Source organism: Balaenoptera musculus, chromosome 9 (genome assembly GCF_009873245.2).
Source record: "Balaenoptera musculus isolate JJ_BM4_2016_0621 chromosome 9, mBalMus1.pri.v3, whole genome shotgun sequence".
NCBI classification, from domain to species: domain Eukaryota; kingdom Metazoa; phylum Chordata; class Mammalia; order Artiodactyla; family Balaenopteridae; genus Balaenoptera; species Balaenoptera musculus.
This window is the reverse complement of record NC_045793.1, coordinates 86,827,785-86,849,273: the sequence shown is the minus strand read 5'-3', so window position 1 is coordinate 86,849,273 and position 21,489 is coordinate 86,827,785. Positions and strand designations below refer to the sequence as shown.

Here is a 21,489-nt window from a genome sequence, read left to right as displayed (position 1 = left end):
AGTAACTAATTCAAAAGCCCTAGCTCTTAGTGTCAGAACTTTAATCTAGAACCCAGTTCTTCTGATGCTTAGTCATTGCTTTTTCTCTGCTCTCCTTCCTCTTCTGCATATTATAATGTGTTGGGTACTTAGTGAGACACAAAGGAAGAAGGATGCCTCTTTTTTTCCTTAAGAGTGTTTACATATGATTGAATGACATGTGTGTCTATATTGCTTTGCATTTTTATTTATATACCAGATTTATTAGTACAAATTAGTGCTGGAAGAGACATCCAGCTTCAACATTTTTTAGTCCAAATGAACCCTTACAGAAAGCTAGCTTCATCTTAGAGGAAGTAGGATTTGAACTGATCTAGAAGGATGGATGAGTGGAGAAAAGGAATGAGAATTACAGCACAAGTGAAGTGTCAGAGGTGTGCATAAATTATTTTCTGAGAGTAGTGAGAGTCATGCTGGAACAGAGAAATTTGTTTTAGAATTATGAGAGAAGTACATTGTAACATTATGTAGTATTCCATAGACGGATTTTTTTTTTTTTCTAACATAGGGAATGGTTAAAAACTTGCTTTTTCTTTGGCTATATCTGTGCAAAGAATACTTGTGGGTATTTGATAGTGGGATTATTTTTTTTTCTTTTTTTTTAGAATTTTATTTTATTTTATTTATTTTTGGCTGCTTTGGGTGTTCGTTGCTGCGCGCGGGCTTTCTCTAGTTGTGGCGAGCGGGGGCTACTCTTTGTCGCGGTGCACGGGCTTCTCATTGCGGTGGCTTCTCTTGTTGCAGAGAATGGGCTCTAGGCGCGGGCTTCAGTAGTTGTGGCTCGCGGGCTCTAGAGCACAGGCTCAGTAGTTGTGGTGCATGGGCTTAGTTGCTCCGCAACATGTGGGATCTTCCCAGACCAGGGCTCAAACCCGTGTCCCCTTCATTGGCAGGTGGATTCTTAACCACTGCGCCACCAGGCAAGTCCCTGATAGTGAGATTCGATAAAAGCAGACTTAATATACTGTCTCTTCATAGTCATCTTTTTCCTCTATCCTAGATCTTTGGCATTATAAATGAATTTTGTGTAGACCTTGACATAGTAAAGAGTAATTTCAGATGTTTTGACAAGTATGATGACTAAAGCAGCGTCGAGAGAATTAGCTCAGAGTAACTGTCTATGGCAATATTTAAATGTTATGCCTATGGTTAGCTCTGTGTTTTCACAATTGGATTATTTTTATATCTTAATATCTTTCTATCAAATTATTTGATCAAAAAAGATTAAGATCCTCTGTTTAAGGTACCCAATAAGTTTAATATGCTACTTTTCTCTGTAAATTAATTTTAGTGTCAATTTAGCATAAAAAGTATTTATCATGAACTATCATGATAAAAGAGACTATAAACCTGTATTCCTGGACTGTTAGAATCAAAGAAGTTGGAAAAGCTTTAGAAATAATCTTTATTATTCATGAAATCATTTGTTGATTTATTATTTCTTGTTGTTTATACTCACGTGTCTGTGCTTTGTCAGATGTCTGATTCAGGAATCTGTCTTAGCATGCTGTAAAACCTGTTTTAAAAATAGATATGAGCCACTCCGTGTCACTGAAAGGTTGTTGACACAATGGAAAAACTGTTAAATGAGTTTGTAGAGCAAAACTTACCACTACCTGAAGAAAGGTTGTGTTTCTTTTTTTTAAACAAAATTGATTGAAATTTTATGTCCGTAAATCCAAATGAATATAATTAAAATATTTAGAACATTTTATGTACCTAGTGTACTGTTAGAGTTGATTTTCGAAATTTATTTCTTAGTGTAGCTTGGTGTAAACCAAAGTATACAAAAAAAAACTTTGAGATTATTTTATTTGAACCAGGTACTGTTTTCCTCACTTCCACTGAAGCTTTTTCTTAAAAATAAATAAATAAATAAATAAATAAATACTATTTATATGTGACCATTTAAATATTCCCCAAATATATTAAATATCTTATATATTTAATAGATTGGGTGAATAAAAAATCCTTTCACATTTTCTATATGAAATGCATATTATTTATACCACTGGGGATTAGAAAGAGGATCTTGATTTTGGTAGATAAGCTGGAATTTTTGTCAGTAAAGATTCGGTGAGATTAAAGGACAGTAAAGTGAAAAATTGATATTTTCATACTTTTTGTAGCATTTTTTGTAGTTTGCATTTGGCAAGGTGGGGACAGGAGAGGGAGGAGAGTTATAACCAGTTTGGAAAACATACACAATAGTCTTCACAGACAATTATAATGAAGGTGTAATGTTGTAAAAATAGTCTGCTGACCAAATCAAGGTAAAACCTCTAGGACAAAATGTGGTTAAAGTTAATGAATTACTCCCAAAGGCCTCCAGGACAGAAAAACAAAAAATGGGAGATTTTAAGTCAGTGAGGACAAGCTTCCCCCCAGAACCCTGGTAAGAGAAATAAAGGTAGCCACATCTGACTGAGAAACTTCAGAGGAGGTGAACTTTGAAATCTCTAAATAATCCATGTGTATATAGTTGAGAATTGACGTTGCAATCTTAGGATAATCAGGTAACTATTTTTATTTTAACTGTCAACAAAAACTGATTGCACGTTTTCCTTCTCTACCTGTTTGCCATGTTTAAAAAAGGAAATATAAATATTTCCCAGTTCCTGAATTGGGGAATTTTTAAATATAAAATTAATAATAAAATAATTATAATTGACCATCTATATGTACTAGACTTTGGTAAGCATTTTATGTATATTGTCTTATTTATTAGTCACAAAAACTCTATAAGGGATAGATAGGTACAGTTACTCCTGTTTTATAAGTGAAAGAAACTAGATCATAGAGGTGAAGTGACTTCTTCAATATTGCATATTAGTTAGTGGAACCATTTGAATCCTCATCTTTTGACTCTATGCTCCTCCTCTTTCCATGATGCCAGGGAATTTATGAGGTTTTCAAAACATGGTTTACTTGAATTTGATCAGTTAAAGATGCAATCAGTATCTTAGGAAAGGTAATAAATAATCTGGTCTCTAACACTGTCAAAAATATATGCAGTCACAACATTGTAAATCAACTATATTTCAATAAAAGTTAAAAAAATACAGGCAGTAAGTAAATTCTGCCTTAAATTTTAGAAGTTGATCTGAATATTTGAACTTGCTGGTAATAATTGTCATTATATTTGAATCCTTATATGCTCCCAAGAATGGAGTATAAAACCTCTGGTATTTTGTTTACTCTGGGCAAACTCTGTAATGTTAGCATCTCGCCGGTTGCAGATCTGCATGTGCTAGGATTGGCTGAGCAGGGTGCTCTACTCTCAGAATTTTCTTGAGATCCTGTTTGGCCTTGGATGATTCTAATTTGTAATGAGTTCTGCAATGAATTCTGCGTTTGAACCTGTTTGAGCTCATCCTTAACACCTGCCAGAGATGCCCTCCATGCCGGTGTAGTATTAAGACTAGAAAAGTATTCCAGAGGTAACTGGAATCAATCTGAAATTAATTTTCTCTAGGAGTAAGGAACCATTAAGTTTAGTATCCAGAAAGATGCTTATGAAGTAGTCTGTGGTAAATTTCTAAATATTAGCAAACTGTGATATCTGAGAAGTCCTTAATAGTAGTCATTCCTGTGTAATTAACTCTAATATTAGCTTAGTATTTAACATACATTAATTAGGTTTCTCCAGCTATTTGATTTTAGTTCAACTTTGTGTTTACTGAGTATCAGGGAAAATTAAATCTGATTATAAATTTTGGAATCTCTATCAAGCCATCCTTTAGCAACAGTAATTGATGCTAGTTCCTAGATAGAAGCTGAAGCAAAACTGATCTGTTACTGAGTGAATGGATTGATTCCTATCATATGAGAATTTATAAATGAAAAATTTCCAGTATAACCTGGAAAATTCTGAAATATATTTAAAAGACTTTTTTTTAAAAAACAATTCAACTATTTTATAAGAAAATTTAAGTGTTATATTCATGTAGAAGGATCTTTTCTTACGGCAACTGATTTTTGTTTACTTAAGGGAACCTGTTGCTAAAATAGTAATGAGGAAGGGTGTAATATAAGTATAGTCATACACCCCTTGCTGTGCAAGTAACCAGAGTGCTATGTACACATGTTGTTCAGTCTCCTTTTAGAAGGTGGAAGTCAAGTCCTTTGTATGTTTTTCTCTCTTGCACAGCCTAAAATGACGAATGTGTGATCTCAGTGGAATAAATGGCGTCCAAAGTCACAGATGCTATAGTGTGGTATCAAAAGAAGGTAAGTTGATAGTCAAAAGCTTTTAACCTTTTAAATGTTTTTATTCTAAAAACGCACGCTTTTTTTTAATACGATGGATTTATGTCAAGTGTTACCTAAAATAAGAAAGGTGGTGCTTAGAAATATTTTTCTCTACTTTTTACTCCACATTATCAAAGTAGCTAGATTATTTTCAGTTAAAATGTAAACCAAATATCCAGGATTATGAATACAGTTAGCATTTTATGAAAGCATTAAATTTTTTCTTACATTAATTTCTTTTGAAGAAAGCTAGGTTAACAGAGCTGTTATAATTTTATAACAAGGGAAACTATAGTTTAAATCTATTTCTTGTAAGTTACAATTCAACAGCTGAATCTTTTCAGTAGAATAAACCTTTGGAGACTGTATTTTCCAAACTGAAATATTAAAATGTTTATTTTGATGTTTTAGGAATAGTCGTCATAACTACTTAACTAGCTGTGTCATCCTACGTTTCAAAATAAGTTTTACCAATGTAATGTTTTCTTTATAAAGTACAAATTCTGATGCCTTTTTTGAAGATACAGTAAGCTGTTTATTCCTGAAGAGTGTTGTTTACACTCTTTAAAGTGTATTGTTGTTTTATGTGGTATCTTAGATTTTTAGCTTATATAGTGAATTACGTTTGTTTTCACATTTTAAAACGTTTTGATGCCTTATTCATTAGGTCCCTATTAACAAAGATAATTATATATTTAAAGCTTTTCCTATGTGTGGGAAAATCAGACAATTTTAAAATTTAGTTGAATTGTAAATACATGGTAAATTAGCACATTTTAAAGATTAGACATACCTAAGAATACAGTCTGTGTTTGTATGTGTCATTTCCTTTCTGGGTAGAACATACCACAGATATACAGTATCACATTTTTCTCGTAAAGTAATAAATTGGAAGTATTGATGTTGATCATACTGTTAATTCAATCTTTTGTGTTTTTATATTAGTGTCATCTTTACTTTTAAATTTCCAGTCAACTTAAAAGAAAGCTGAATTAAAGAAAACTAATTTTTTTTCCTACATAGATCTTTGAAAGCTTTTCTCTTAATTTCTACTTATGAGAGTTAGTAATATTTATTAAACATTTTATCTATCGGACTTTTTATGTTTAAACATTTCAAACTTCACTGAAGATCATTTGTAGGATGTGTTAGATTAATTGACCTTTCTTGAGATCGGAGAGTTTGAAGTATTATACTCACATTCAGTTTTAGCACAGTAACACCCTTCTTATCTGAGGATCGTCTATCTAGCAGCTTTGGATATGTGCAACCAAAAAATTCTCCAGAGCAACCCTAACAGATAAAACAAATTATATCTAGCAAATATAATCACATATTATGTTAGAGAGTCACCAGAACCATTAACCAGATTTGATTTGCTCTCTTGTTTTCTTTTGCTTTTAAATTTAATTTTCTTGAAGAATACGTGTGAATACTTTGAAAGATTTAGTATTTGAAGACTTTTTGAGAACAAAAATAACAGCTACTATTGGTACCCTTTCCTATCCTTATCCAATCTCTGAGTTCTGCTCCCTGGAGGCAGTCGGTGTTTCAAAGTTCTGCTACTCTTCATCCTGGTAGGGAGTAGGAGAGGGTGGGTTGCAAATATAGGGTGTGAAGTTTGGGTTTTCATAATTACTTTTTGGGGAATACTGACATTTGTGGGTAGGAATCGGATACAAAATATCATGCAATATTCTAAATTAGAGTTGGCAAACTTTTTCTATAAAGGATCAGGTGGTAAGTGTTTTAGGCTTTGAGGGCCATAGGTCTCTGTGGAACTACTCAACTCTGCTGTTACAGGACAAAAGCAGCCATAGATAATATGTAAATGAATGAAATGAATGGCATGACTGTGTTTCAATAAAACTTAATTTACAGAAACCAGCAGTGCGTTAGATTTGGCCCACAGCCCTTAGTTTGCATACCTGTGCTCTAAGATAGCCTCATAGAGCTATCTTAGGGCACCAAAAAGAACTGCCCTGCTAAAAATGGAATAATGCCCTGTTGGATAACACTGTTTAGTTTTTTTTATGGTATTTATTTTTTTTTTTATACATACCTACTTTGCCCAAGTTATAAAGGTGCAAAAGAAATTAAGTCATACAACCAAAATCAGTGACCAGATACCCATATTTATACCATAACTTCCTCTCTGTTCTCCCTGCTAGTTCCATGCTAAAACGCCATGAGGGAACAAGAGGGAGAAAGAACTATGGAAAATCTGGGTCACTGAGGCAGCCTTCAAATTTAAGATGATTATTAGCCTTTGCCACAAAACAATTAATTGTCACTAAATAGTTATACAGTTTAGCGATCTGAGTGGTAACTGTTATTTAGAATCTACTCAGTTGTCTGCAGAAAGTAGTGGGCAAGGGGCCCTTGCCTTTTCTTGATTATGTCATTATAGATGTTTTTTGTTGATTTTTGACTGTATGGTAAGGATTTAGCTTTTTTATGATTTCTTTCCAATCCCCCTACCCCATCCTCCCAGTGACTAAAATTTTGGTTAAATCAGTATTCGGGGCTTATGTTTGTGTATGCAGTATTTAGAGCAACATCATGTAGTATCTGTGATAATATTGCCTGTCTGTGCAACAGTTTTTATGTTTTGCTTTGTTTTTCTAGTTCTTGAAAGTCTCTGACAGAACTGAACAACTTTTGTTGTAGTCAGTCACATTCAGGTATTCTACCAATTTCTTTTTTTTCTTTCTTGGGAATAACCCTCCTAGAACTCTCTGTCCTCCTGCTCCATTCTTGGATGGATTGTTCTCAAGTCATGCCTCTCATCTGCCATCTTGGTATTTCCTTTTATCATCAGCCTGAGAGTTCCTTTCACTGCTCTTTGGTCATATAGATTTGTGCTCCTCTTAAATATAGGCTTATAAAAAAAAAAAAGTCCTTTTCTTGCAGGAGGGACCCCTTCCAGGGCCCGAGAGTGGGCTCTTGTCCAACACTCTTAAATGAATTGTCTGAGGGGACACACGTGCTGACAAAGCAAGAGACTTTATTAGGAAGGGGCACCTGGGTGGAGAGCAGGAGGGTAAGGGAACCCAGGAGGACTGCTCTGCCACGTGGATTGCAGTCTCGGGTTTTATGGTGATGGGATTAGTTTCCAGGTTGTCTCTGGCCAATCATTCTGACTCAGGGTCCTTCCTGGTGGCGCACGCATCACTCAGCCAAGATGGATTCCAGTGAGGAGGATTCTGGGAGGTTGGTAGGACATATGGACTGGCGTCTCCTATTGACCTTTCCCGAATTCTTCCAGTTGGTGGTGGCTTGTTAGTTCCGTGGTCCTTACCAGGACCTCCTGTTGTAAAATAACTCATGCATATGGTTATTGTGGTGCCTGGCCAGGGTGGGTGGTTTCAGTCAGTGTTTCCCCTAACAGTTATATAACATTTATTATGTGCCGGGCATTTTCTAGATGCTTTACATATATTAACTAATTTAACATAGGTAAATGAATGAAATGAGATAGAGGGTCTGCTTCCTGTCTCTGGACATTAGTGGGTGAAGCTCTGTTGCCTGAAGCTGTTGTAATGAACTTGCTCCCCAGAAGGGAGCTTGACAACAGGCCAAGTCTGGCAGAGTTGAAAGATGGAAAGATCCTGAGTTTTTCAGGACTTTTTGAGCCATGGAATTAATTAACTCTAGAAATATCTTATCTTGGGAATTCTTACTGTATGAGATAATAAATCCCCTTATGTTTTCAGTCACTTGAAGTTTAATTTTATTTCCTTGCAGCTGAAGGCATGCTAAGTGATAACCAAGAAATGCTTTCTGATGGTATGTGGTTTCCTGTATAGTGCTCTTTTGCCTCTGAATGCTTATAGTAGTAGATATAAAATTAAGATCTACCAAATAAAAGTACTGAGCCTCAGACAAATGGGTTTATCACATTTTCTCTTTTAAGCTTTTTTTTTCCTTGAACCATAGTCTCATAGGTACCATTAAATCTTTAACGTAATTTTAAACTACTGTGCCTTATAGTATGATATGGTTGAAAGAGCACTTGTATTCGATTTTGTGACATTTATCAGCTTGTAATATTGAATGTGTTACTCAATCTCTCTGAGCCTCAGTTCCTTCTTTTGTAATCTGAGGATGGTAGTGCTTCCTCTCTGTGCCTCACAGGGTTATGAAGGAGTGAATCAACTTTAAATATAGTTTTTGAAAAGGTTTTTAAATTGGTTTATGAATTGTTGAATAAATATGAAGTATCACTCTTAAAAATAATACTAGTAATGCATCTTATGACTTGGAATATAGTAGATGAGACATTAGAGTGGTGGTCAGTACTCTGCAGTTTCTTTAATGACCAACAGGAGTATGTGCTGCACGTACTTCTTCCATCTGACCAAAGAGGTGGGTATGTGACTAAGACCAGACCAGAAATGGTACCTCATTCCCTTGGCCACAGTGATGGGTCCAGGTAAATCTGACGACCCAAACTGTCCTATAGTTTTTTGTTTTTGTTTTGTTGTTTTTTGTTTGTTTTTTTTGTGTGTGTGTTAGTTTCTGCTTTATAACAAAGTGAATCAGTTATACATATACATATGTTCCCATATCTCTTCCCTCTTGCATCTCCCTCCCTCCCACCCTCCCCATCCCACCGCTCTATGTGGTCACAAAGCACCGAGCTGATCTCCCTGTGCTATGCGGCTGCTTCCCACTAGCTATCTATTTTACATTTGGTAGTGTATATATGTCCATGACGCTCTCTCACTCTGTCACATCTCACCCCTCCCCCTCCCCATATCCTCAAGTCCATTCTCTAGTAGGTCTGTGTCTTTATTCCCGTCTTGCCACTAGGTTCTTCATGGCCTTTTTTTTTTTTCCTTAGATTCCATATATATGTGTTAGCATACTGTATTTGTTTTTCTCTTTCTGACTTACTTCACTCTGTATGACAGACTCTAACTCCATCCACCTCATTACAAATACCTCCATTTCATTTCTTTTTATGGCTGAGTAATATTCCATTGTATATATGTGCCACATCTTCTTTATCCATTCATCCGATGATGGACACTTAGGTTGCTTCCATGTCCTGGCTATTGTAAAAAGAGCTGTAATGAATATTGTTGTACCTGACTCTTTTGAATTATGGTTTTCTCAGGGTATATGCCCAGTAGTGGGATTGCTGGGTCATATGGTAGTTCTATTTGTAGTTTTTTAAGGAACCTCCATAATGTTCTCCATAGTGGCTGTATTAATTTACATTCCCACCAACAGTGCAAGAGTGTTCCCTTTCCTCCACACCCTCTCCAGCATTTATTGTTTGTAGATTTTTTGATGATGGCCATTCTGACCAGTGTGAGATGATATCTCATTGTAGTTTTGATTTTCATTTCTCTAATGATTAATGATGTTGAGCATTCTTTCATGTGTCTGTTGGCAATCTGTATATCTTCTTTGGAGAAATGTCTATTTAGGTCTTCTGCCCATTTTTGGATTGGGTTGTTCGTTTTTTTTGATATTGAGCTGCATGAGCTGCTTGTAAATCTTGGAGATTAATCCTTTGTCAGTTGCTTCATTTGCAAATATTTTCTCCCATTCTGAGGGTTGTCTTTTCGTCTTGTTTATGGTTTCCTTTGCTGTGCAAAAGCTTTTAAGTTTCATTAGGTCCCATTTGTTTATTTTTGTTTTTATTTCCATTTCTCTAGGAGCTGGGTCAAAAAGAATCTTGCTGTGATGTATGTCATAGAGTGTTCTGCCTATGTTTTCCTCTAAGAGTTTGATAGTGTCTGGCCTTACACTTAGGTCTTTAATCCATTTTGAGTTTATTTTTGTGTATGGTGTCAGGGAGTGTTCTAATTTCATACTTTTACATGTATCTGTGCAATTTTCCCAGCACCACTTATTGAAGAGGCTGTCTTTTCTCCACTGTATATGCTTGCCTCCTTTATCAAAGATAAGGTGACCATATGTGTGTGGGTTTATCTCTGGGCTTTCTATCCTGTTCCATTGATCTATATTTCTGTTTTTGTGCCAGTACCAAACTGTCTTGATTACTGTAGCTTTGTTAATACAGTCTGAAGTCAGGGAGCCTGATTCCTCCAGCTCCATTTTTCGTTCTCAAGATTGCTTTGGCTATTCGGGGTCTTTTGTGTTTCCATACAAATTGTGAAATTTTTTGTTCTAGTTCTGTGAAAAATGCCAGTGGTAGTTTGATAGGGATTGCATTGAATCTGTAGATTGCTTTGGGTAGTAGAGTCATTTTCACAATATTGATTCTTCCAGTTCAAGAACATGGTATATCTCTCCATCTATTTGTATCATCTTTAATTTCTTTCATCAGTGTCTTATAATTTTCTGCATACAGGTCTTTTGTCTCCTTAGGTAGGTTTATTCCTAGATATTTTATTCTTTTTGTTGCAATGGTAAACGGGAGTGTTTTCTTAATTTCACTTTCAGATTTTTCGTCATTAGTGTATAGAAATGCAAGAGATTTCTGTGCATTAATTTTGTATCCTGCTACTTTACCAAATTCATTGATTAGCTCTAGTAGTTTTCTGGTAGCATCTTTAGGATTCTCTATGTATAGTATCATGTCATCTGCAAACAGTGACAGCTTTACTTCTTCTTTTCCGATTTGGATTCCTTTTATTTCTTTTTCTTCTCTGATTGCTGTGGCTAACACTTCCAAAACTATGTTGAATAATAGTGGTGAGAGTGGGCAACCTTGTCTTGTTCCTGATCTTAGTGGAAATGGTTTCAGTTTTTCACCATTGAGGACAATGTTGGCTGTGGGTTTGTCATATATGGCCTTTATTATGTTGAGGAAAATTCCCTCTATGCCTCCTTTCTGCAGGGCTTTTATCATAAATGGGTGTTGAATTTTGTCGAAAGCTTTCTCTGCATCTATTGAGATGATCATATGGTTTTTCTCCTTCAGTTTGTTAATATGGTGTATCACGTTGATTGATTTGCGTATATTGAAGGATCCTTGCATTCCTGGGATAAACCCCACTTGATCATGGTGTATGATCCTTTTAATGTGCTGTTGGATTCTGTTTGCGAGTATTTTGTTGAGGATTTTTGCATCTATGTTCATCAGTGATATTGGCCTATAGTTTTCTTTCTTTGTGACATCTTTGTCTGGTTTTGGTATCAGGGTGATGGTGGCCTCGTAGAATGAGTTTGGGAGTGTTCCTCCCTCTGCACTATTTTGGAAGAGTTTGAGAAGGATAGGTGTTAGCTCTTCTCTAAATGTTTGATAGAATTCGCCTGTGAAGCCATCTGGTCCTGGGCTTTTGTTTGTTGGAAGATTTTTAATCACAGTTTCAATTTCAGTGCTTGTGATTGGTCTGTTCACATTTTCTATTTCTTCCTGGTTCAGTCTCGGCAGGTTGTGCATTTCTAAGAATCTGTCCATTTCTTCCAGGTTGTCCATTTTATTGGCATAGAGTTGCTTGTAGTAATCTCTCATGATCGTTTGTATTTCTGCAGTGTCAGTGGTTACTTCTCCTCTTTCATTTCTAATTCTACTGATTTGAGTCTTCTCCCTTTTTCTCTTGATGAGTCTGGCTAATGGTTTATCAATTTCGTTTATCTTCTCAAAGAACCAGCTTTTAGTTTCATTGATTTTTACTATTGTTTCCTTCATTTCTTTTTCATTTATTTCTGATCTGATCTTTATGATTTCTTTCCTTCTGCTAGCTTTGGGGTTTTTTTGTTCTTCTTTCTCTAATTGCTTCAGGTGCAAGGTTAGGTTGTTTATTCGAGATGTTTCCTGTTTCTTGAGGTAGGCTTGTATTGCTGTAAACTTCCCTCTTAGCACTGCTTTTGCTGCGTCCCATAGGTTTTGGGTCGTCGTGTCTCCACTGTCATTTGTTTCTAGGTATTTTTTGATTTCCCCTTTGATTTCTTCAGTGATCACTTCGTTATTAAGTAGTGTAGCCTCCATGTGTTTGTATTTTTTACAGATCTTTTCCTGTAATTGATATCTAGTCTCATAGCGTTGTGGTCGGAAAAGATACTTGATACGATTTCAATTTTCTTAAATTTACCAAGGCTTGATTTGTGACCCAAGATATGATCTATCCTGGAGAATGTTCCATGAGCACTTGAGAAAAATGTGTATTCTGTTGTTTTGGGGTGGAATGTCCTATAAATATCAATTAAGTCCATCTTGTTTAATGTATCATTTAAAGCTTGTGTTTCCTTATTTATTTTCATTTTGGATGATCTGTCCATTGGTGAAAGTGGGGGTGTTAAAGTCCCCTACTATGATTGTGTTGCTGTCGATTTCCCCTTTTATGGCTGTTAGTATTTGCCTTATGTATTGAGGTGCTCCTTTGTTGGGTGCATAAATATTTACAATTGTTATACCTTCCTCTTGGATCGATCCCTTGATCATTATATAGTATCCTTCTTTGTCTCTTGTGATAGTCTTTATTTTAAAGTCTATTTTGTCTGATATGAGAATTGCTACTCCAGCTTTCTTTTGATTTCCATTTGCATGGAATATCTTTTTCCATCCCCTCACTTTCAGTCTGTATGTGTCTCTAGGTCTGAGGTGGGTCTCTTGTAGACAGCATATATATGGGTCTTGTTTTTGTATCCATTCAGCCAGTCTGTGTCTTTTGGTGGGAGCATTTAATCCATTTACATTTAAGGTAATTATCGATATGTATGTTCCTATTCCCATTTCCTTAAATGTTTTGGGTTTGTTATTGTAGGTGTTTTCCTTCTCTTGTGTTTCTTGCCTAGAGAAGTTCCTTTAGCATTTGTTGTAAAGCTGGTTTGGTGGTGCTGAACTCTCTCAGCTTTTGCTTGTCTGTAAAGATTTTAATTTCTCCATCAAATCTGAATGAGATCCTTGCTGGGTAGATTAATCTTGGTTGTAGGTTTTTCTCCTTCATCACTTTAAGTATATCCTGCCACTCCCTTCTGGCTTGCAGAGCTTCTGCTGAAAGATCAGCTGTTAACCTTATGGGGATTCCCTTGTGTGTTACTTGTTGTTTTTCCCTTGCTGCTTTTAATATGTTTTCTTTATATTTAATTTTTGACAGTTTGATTAATGTGTCTTGGCGTGTTTCTCCTTCGATTTATCCTGTATGGGACTCTCTGTGCTTCCAGGACTTGATTAACTATTTCCTTTCCCATATTAGGGAAGTTTTCAACTATAATCTCTTCAAATATTTTCTCAGTCCCTTTCTTTTTCTCTTCTTCTTCTGGGACTCCTATAATTCGAATGTTGGTGCGTTTAATGTTGTCCCAGAGGTCTCTGAGACTGTCCTCAGTTCTTTTCATTCTTTTTTCTTTATCCTGCTCTGCAGTAGTTATTTCCACCATTTTATCTTCCAGGTCACTTATCCGTTCTTCTGCCTCAGTTATTCTGCTATTGATCCCATCTAGAGTATTTTTAATTTCATTTATTGTGTTTTTCATCATTGCTTGGTTCCTCTTTAGTTCTTCTATGTCCTTGTTAAATGTTTCTTGCATTTTGTCTATTCTATTTCCAAGATTTTGGATCATCCTTACTATCATTATTCTGAATTCTTTTTCAGGTAGACTGCCTATTTCCTCTTCATTTGTTAGGTCTGGTGTGTTTTGACCCTTCTCCTTCATCTGCTGTGTGTTTTTCTGTCATCTCATTTTGCTTATCTTACTGTGTTTGGGGTCTCCTTTTCACAGGCTGCAGGTTCGTAGTTCCCGTTGTTTTTGGTATCTGTCCCCAGTGGCTAAGGTTGGTTCAGTGGGTTGTGTAGGCTTCCTGGTGGAGGGAACTAGTGCCTGTGTTCTGGTGGATGAGGCTGGATCTTGTCTTTCTGGTGGGCACATCCACGTCTGGTGGTGTATTTTGGGGTGTCTGTGGCCTTATGATTTTAGGCAGCCTCTCTGCTAATGGATGGGGCTGTGTTCCTGTCTTGCTAGTTGTTTGGCATAGGGTGTCCAGCACTGTAGCTTTCTGGTCGTTGAGTGAAGCTGGGTCTTGATGTTGAGATGGAGATCTCTGAGAGATTTTCGCCGTTTGGTATTACGTGGAGCTGGGAGGTCTCTTGTGGACCAGTGTCCTGAAGTTGGCTCTCCCACCTCAGAGGCACAGCCCTGATGCCTGGCTGGAGCACCAAGAGCCTTTCATCCACACGGCTCAGAGTAAAAGGGAGAAAAAATAGAAAGAAAGAAAGAAAGAGGATAAAATATAGTGAAGTAAAATAAAGCTATTATAAAGCAAAGCTATACAGCCAAAATCTCACCCAGAAGCATATACATATACACTCACAAAAAAAGGAAAAGGGGAAAAATTAATATATCCTGCTCCCAAAGTCCACCTCCTGAATTTGGGATGATTCGTTGTCTATTCAGGTATTCAACAGATGCAGGCACATCAAGTTGTTTGTGGAGCTTTAATCCTCTGCTTCTGAGGCTGCTGGGAGAGATTTCCCTTTCTCTTCTTTGTTCGTACAGCTCCCAGGGTTCAGCTTTGGATTTGGACCCGCCTCTGCGTGTAGGTCGCCTGAGGGCGTCTGTTCCCCGCCCAGACAGAACGGGGTTAAAGGAGCAACTGCTTCGGGGGCTCTGGCTCACTCAGGCCGGGGGGAGGGAGGGTTACAGAGGATGCGGGACGAGCCTGCGGTGGCAGAGGCCAGTGTGACGTTGCACCAGCCCGAGGCGCGCTGTGCGTTCTCCCGGGGAAGTTGTCCCTGGATCACGGGAGCCTGGCCGTGGCGGGCTGCACCGGCTCCCGGGAGGGGCGGTGTGGATAGTGACCTGTGCTCGCACACAGGCTTTTTGGTGGCGGCAGCAGCAGCCTTAGCGTCTCATGCCCGTCTCTGGGGTCCGCGCTGATCGCCGCGGCTCGCGCCCATCTCTGGAGCTCGTTTAGGCGGCGCTCTGAATCCCCTCTCCTTGCGCGCCGCGAAACAAAGAGGCAAGACAAAGTCTCTTGCCTCTTCGGCAGCTGCAGACTTTTTCCCGGACTCCCTCCCAGCCAGCTGTGGTGAGCTAACCCCTTCAGGCTGTGTTCACGCCGCCAACCCCAGTCCTTTCCCTGCGATCCGACCAAAGCCCGAGCCTCAGCTCCCAGCCCCGCCCGCCCCAGCGGGTGAGCAGACAAGCCTCTCGGGCTGGTGAGTGCTGCTCGGCGCCAAGCCTCTGTGCGGGAGTCTCTCCGCTTTGCCCTCCGCACCCCTGTTGCTGCGCTCTCCTCCATGGCTCCGAAGCTCCCCCCTCCGCCACCCGCAGTCTCCGCCCGCGAAGGGGCTCCTAGTGTGTGGAAACCTTTCCTCCTTCACGGCTCCCTCCCACTGGTGCAGGTCCCGTCCCTATTCTTTTGTCTCTGTTATTTCTTTTTTCTTTTGCCCTACCCAAGTACGTGGGGAGTTTCTTGCCTTTTGGGAGGTCTGACGTTTTCTGCCAGCGTTCAGTGGGTGTTCTGTAGGAGCAGTTCCACGTGTATATGTATTTCTAATGTATCTGTGGGAAGGAAGGTGATCTCCGTGTCTTACTCTTCCGCCATCTTCTTCTCCCCTCTGTTTTGTTTTTAATTAGAGCTGCTGGAAAAGACTCTTTTGCTTCTTTCATTTAGGAACTTTCATTTAGAAGGATGCAAGTCTAAGCATGTTACCACAACATGGAAAAAGTTTTAGAAGAAGAAGAGGATGAGAGAGCACAGAGAGTGGTCGGGAATAGGGAAAAAGCAGACAACCACAGGCCAGCAGGTGCTCTGGTCCCTGAATTCATTCCACCCTGAGATTAGCTTCACTCCTGACCTTTGAGTTGTTTAGCCAGTAAATTTCCCTTTTTTAAAAAAAAAAAAAAGAAAATTATTTATTTTTGGCTGCACTGGGTCTTCGTTGCTGCGTGTGGGCTTTCTCTAGTTGTGGCGAGCAGGGGCTACTCTTCATTGTGGTGCACGGACTTCTCATTGCGGTGGCTTCTCTTGGCACAGGGGCTTCAGTAGTTGTGGCTCGCGGGCTCTAGAGCGCAGGCTCAGTAGTTGTGGCTCGCGGGCTCTAGAGCGCAGGCTCAGTAGCTGTGGCTCGCAGGCTCTAGAGCGCAGGCTCAGTAGTCGTGGCGCACGGGCTTAGTTGCTCTGCGGCATGTGGGAGTTTCCCGGACCAGGGCTCAAACCCGTGTCCCCTGCATTGGCAGGCAGATTCTTAACCACTGCGCCACCAGGGAAGTCCCTAAATTTCCCCTTCTTGTTGAAGGTAGTTTGAATTGGACTTTTACTTATAAAAGAGAGTCCCGACTAATGCATAGAGAATATATAAGTTTTATTGTGGTATATAATATATACTCAAAACCACACAGATTATTATTTATTATATATAATATATTTACATATTTACACATATATTTACAAACTGAATAACTGCTTGTGTTCAGAACTGTTTGTATCCTGTTTATAAAATAGGACTCAGATCAAGAAACAGAATGTTACCGGCTTTACAAAACCTTCAGGCTCCCTTTTAGTCACAGCCTGACCCCTTTGAGAGTGACCACTGTAGGAGGCAGTATATCTTCATGGTAACCAGAACATAGGTTTTTGGGGTTGGAAAGCAGAGATTTGAATCCTTGTTCTTGAAAGCCTGTATAATTCTGGACAGATGGTGTCTGAATTTCACTTTCTTCATACATATAAACACTGACTTTTATATTTAAAATGATGATGATATATGCAAAGTGTTCACAAAGTGCTCTACAAAGGGTAAGCCTTCAGTAACTGAGAGTTATTTTTATTATTTTTACCTCATATTCATACACTTATCAGAGGAATTGTTCCCCAAACTTATCAGAGTGCTTTATTTCATGGATTCTAAAAATTCTCATGAGGCTAAAAAGATTCTTACTTGTAAATGAGAAACCTAAAATGTCAGTCTTCTAATATCCATCCAGTATTAGAACAGTGGGTATTTAGTTGATGTTTGTTGTCTATCACTCGTACAGCAGAGACATGATTAAGTGTAATTTATAAGCCTCAACTTTCTTTGCTTCAGTCACTGCTCATGTTTTCCACCATTTCCTTTTCAATGTCACTTACTTGCCAAAAATAAGTCTTTTCCTAGCAGAAATACATTGGTTAGTTTAGTTACTGAAATATGTACCTTTTCACCTAAGATTTTTCTCCCTCATTTTGGTCATGAAGTTCTTAAAATTTTCCACCCTCACCCTCTCTCCAGTTTAGGTATTTCTAAAATAAATAATTTGAGTTTGAATTTTATTTACAAGGAAGAAAGAAACTATGCTATGCAGTAGTCAAGATAGTTTGACTTTAGAGATCATCTAGTTCCTGTTAAACATTTTGCTTTACAGATGAGAAACCTGATGCCTGTAGATCTAATAACTTGATCATAGTCATGAATTAATGATAAAACCAAAACTCAGATCTGCTGACTTTTAGGCCACTCTTTTTTCCTGTACTAAAGTTGCTTTGAAAAACACACTGAAGAAACTTTTATAAAATTCACTTGTTTAATTTGAAAGGTTTTTTTTTTTTGACTGTTTAAAAGAGCTCTTCATTTAATCTGTAGATAAACCTTAATGAAGAATGTTTATGTTCCCTTATTCCTCTTTCAGCTTCTGTCCTTGCTCATCCCCTCTTACTACTCCTCAACTTCCAATTAGAAAAGACTATGCCATTGTCTCTACTGCCACTTTAGCCATCGGTCCTCAAGTCGCTGTAGTCTGGCTTCTGCCTCTGCCCTGCTGGAAGTGCTCTCACAGAGGTCAGCAGTGATAATAGACCATTATTATAATAGCACCTAGTGCTTCTTGTGGATTTACTGGGTGTCAGACACTGGGCTTAGCGCTTTATTTACGTTGGAGGGAGAAACCTGGAGAACCATAGGGCCGTACAGGACTTGGAGATGGTTTTGGCTTAGTTGGCTCAGTTTTTAAAAGTCAAGTCAGCATTGAAAGATCAGAACATTTCAGACAAAAATCTGAATTTGGGGGACGTGCTGTCTAGTTTGCTACATTCCTAATGGTAAGGACATGTGCACTTGGACCAACCTCACCTCACATTTATGTCGCCTGTCTGACCCCTATAGGAACATGGTTTACTGTCTGCACTTTACATGGATATTCAGAGGTTTTTTTTTTTTTTTTTTTTTAAAGATGATTTCTGATGTGAGAGTGTTTGGAGGGGTATACATCTTTTTTTAAAAATATATATATTTAATTAATTTATTTATTTGGTTACACTGGGTCTTAGTTGCGGCAGGCAGACTCCTTATTTGCGGCACATGGGCTCCTTAGTTGTGGCATGTGTGCTCCTTAGTTGCAGCTCAGGGGCTCCTTAGTTGCGGCTTGCTGACTCCTTAGTTGCGGCTTGCCGACTCCTTAGTTGCGGCTTGCCGACTCCTTAGTTGTGGAATGCGAACTCTTAGTTGCGGCATGCGAACTCTTAGTTGCGGCATGCATGTGGGATCTAGTTCGCTGACCAGGGACTGAACCCGGGGCCCCTGCATTGGGAGAGTGGAGCCTTAACCACTGTGCCACCAGGGAAGTCCCTACATCTTTTTTTAAAGAAAGATATAATTAGTATTATATGTACATAGGGGTTGATTTAACAGCATTAATGATAAGATGATGATGATGATAATGAAGATGTTTAGTACCACCACATATTTAAATAGCATCTATTTTTCAGAGTGCTTCCATATATATTTTCATGGTTTGATTTATTGTGGTAATGAAATGGATTAACTTGGTGGCTATGTCAAGATATTATAAGAAGTTGTATAAGATTTCTAGGGCTTTTATTACAAATGACCACAAACTGGGTGGCTTAAAACAACAGAGATGTATTTTTTCCCATGGTTCAGGTGGCCAGCAGTCCAAAATCACAGTGTCAGCATGGTTGGTTCCTTCTGTAGGGAAGCTCTTGGGGAGAAACTGTCCCGTGCTTCTCTTCTAGCTTCTGTGGAAACACAATACTTAGTGTTCCTTGGCTTGTAGATGCATTATTGCAGCCTCTGCCTTCAACTTCACATTGCCTTCTTCACTCTGTTTCTGTGCTTTCTCTTTTCCCTCTTGCTAAATATGGAGCATTGTTATTAATAAAAATTTGGATAATTAAAGGTTTTGGTAAATAGCTCTTCTAAATTGAACATTTCTGTATCTGTTAAAATAGAAAAACACCATCAGAAGAAGTGGTCAGTTTTCTTCTGTATATTTGATAATTCTATATTTGCATTTAGTTGCTCTCTCCTTCACCCTTTGCTTTAATTTCTAGCACAAATAATTTTTATTTTCTCAGAAAGTGTCATTCTTTATCTGAGATCAATTGAAGTACTTTTTTTCATGGTTAAGGAGAAGTATTTTAGGAAGGAACAAAATAAATGATGCATTAAAAAGTGGATAGAATAAATAAGTAGAAGGACAGAGAGTTTCTTAAGTTTAATACCACCTAAAATTTTACATAGTGATTGTGAGGAATGCACAATGCTATTTGATGAATTTTCTGGGTATCTTTCTTTAAATAACCAAACTTTAAAAAAATTTTGACTCTTTCCAAAAGTTCTTTAACTGCAAATGGAATAGAAATGACCATTTTCTAATATTTTCCTGATCCGTAGTTGTTATTGTCTATTAATAGTGGCTTTGGTTTATAATACATTGTGGTTTACCTGTGCTTCTTTGCCGTGAATTTTCACTTCTTTGGCCTTATCCCCATTTGTTTAATCAGTTAGTAAAATTGTAGGTAAATTAATTACTGTGGGCTCTCCACATCCCCAGGTTGTGCATCCACGGATTCAACCAACCTCAGATCAAAGATGTTCAGAAAAAAAACTTCAGAAAGTTCCGAAAAGCAAAATGTGATTTTGCCAAGCACCAGCAACGACTTACGTAGCAGTTTACATTGTATTAGGTATTGTAAGTAACCTAGAGAGGATTTAAAGTATACGGGAGGATGTGCATAGGTTATATGCAAATATTGGGTTGGCCATAAAGTTCGTCCCATTTTTTCCGTAAGATGGCTCTAGTAGCGCTTAGTTGTCTTTAACTTCATTTGAAACAGTTTTGTTAGATTGTATTGTGACAGCTGTCATATCAGTGTGCATTTAAAAAAAACATCAAAATTGGTGAATTGTTGTGTAGCTATTTTAATGTTGAAGATGGAAGAGAAAAAGCAATGTTTTTGGCATATTATACTTTATTATTTCAAGAAAGGTAAAAATGCAACTGAAATGCAAAAAAAGATTTGTGCAGTGCGTGGAGAAGGTGCCGTGACCGATCGAACGTGTCAAAAGTGGTTTGCGAAATGTCATGCTCCACGCTCGGTATACCAGCTGAAGTTGATAGCGATCAAATTGAGACATTAATTGAGAACAATCAACGTTATACCATGCGGGAAATAGCCAACATACTCAAAATATCCAAATCAAGCGTTGAAAATCATTTGCCCCAGCTTAGTTACGTGAATCGCTTTGATGTTTGGGTTCCACATAAGTTAAGCGAAAAAAACCTTGACCATATTTCCACATGCACTTCTCTACTTAAACATAACGAAAACATTCCGTTTTTAAAAAAAAATCGTGACGGGCAATGAAAAGTGGATACTGTATAATAATATGGAACGGAAGAGATTGTGGGGCAAGCGAAATGAACCACCACCAGTCACACCAAAGGTCCGTCTTCATCCAGGGAAGGGGATGTTGTGTATATGGTGGGGTTGGAAGGGAGTCCTCTATTATGAGCTCCTTCTGGAAAACCAAACAATTAATGCCAACAAGTATTGCTCCTAATTAGACCAACTGAAAGCAGCACTCAACGAAAGCATCCAGAATTAGTCAACAGAAAGCGCATCATCTTCCTTCAGGATAACGCAAGACCGCGTGTTTGTTTGATGACCAGGCAAAAACTGTTAACAGCTTGGCTGGGAAGTTCTGATTCATCACCGTATTCACCAGCCATTGCACCTTGGGATTTCCATTTATTTCAGTCTTTACAAAATTCTCTTAATGGAAAAAAATTCAGTTCCCTGGAAGACTGTAAAAGGCACCTGGAACAGTTCTTTGCTCAAAAAGATAAAAAGTTTTGGGAAGATGGAATTATGAAGTTGCCTGAAAAATGGCAGAAGGTAGTGGAACAAAACGGTGAATACCTTGTGCAGTGAAGTTCTTGGTGAAAACGAAAAATGTGTCTTTTATCTTTACTTAAAAACTAGGGACTTCCCTGGTGGTGCAGTGGTTAAGAATCCGCCTGCCAATGCAGGGGAGACAGGTTCGATCCCTGGTC

General features: G+C 38.1%; 1 protein-coding gene across 1 annotated transcript in view; it reads left to right on the top strand.

Moving 5' to 3' along the window:
* The window catches only part of PHTF2 (putative homeodomain transcription factor 2), a 154,281-nt gene that overhangs the window by 25,090 nt on the left and 107,702 nt on the right, over window positions 1–21,489 (top strand). Inside the window, 1 exon segment of the mRNA XM_036863228.1 lies at window positions 4,190–4,269. Within this exon segment, the coding sequence (XP_036719123.1) occupies window positions 4,225–4,269 (45 nt within the window). The 5' untranslated portion in view covers window positions 4,190–4,224.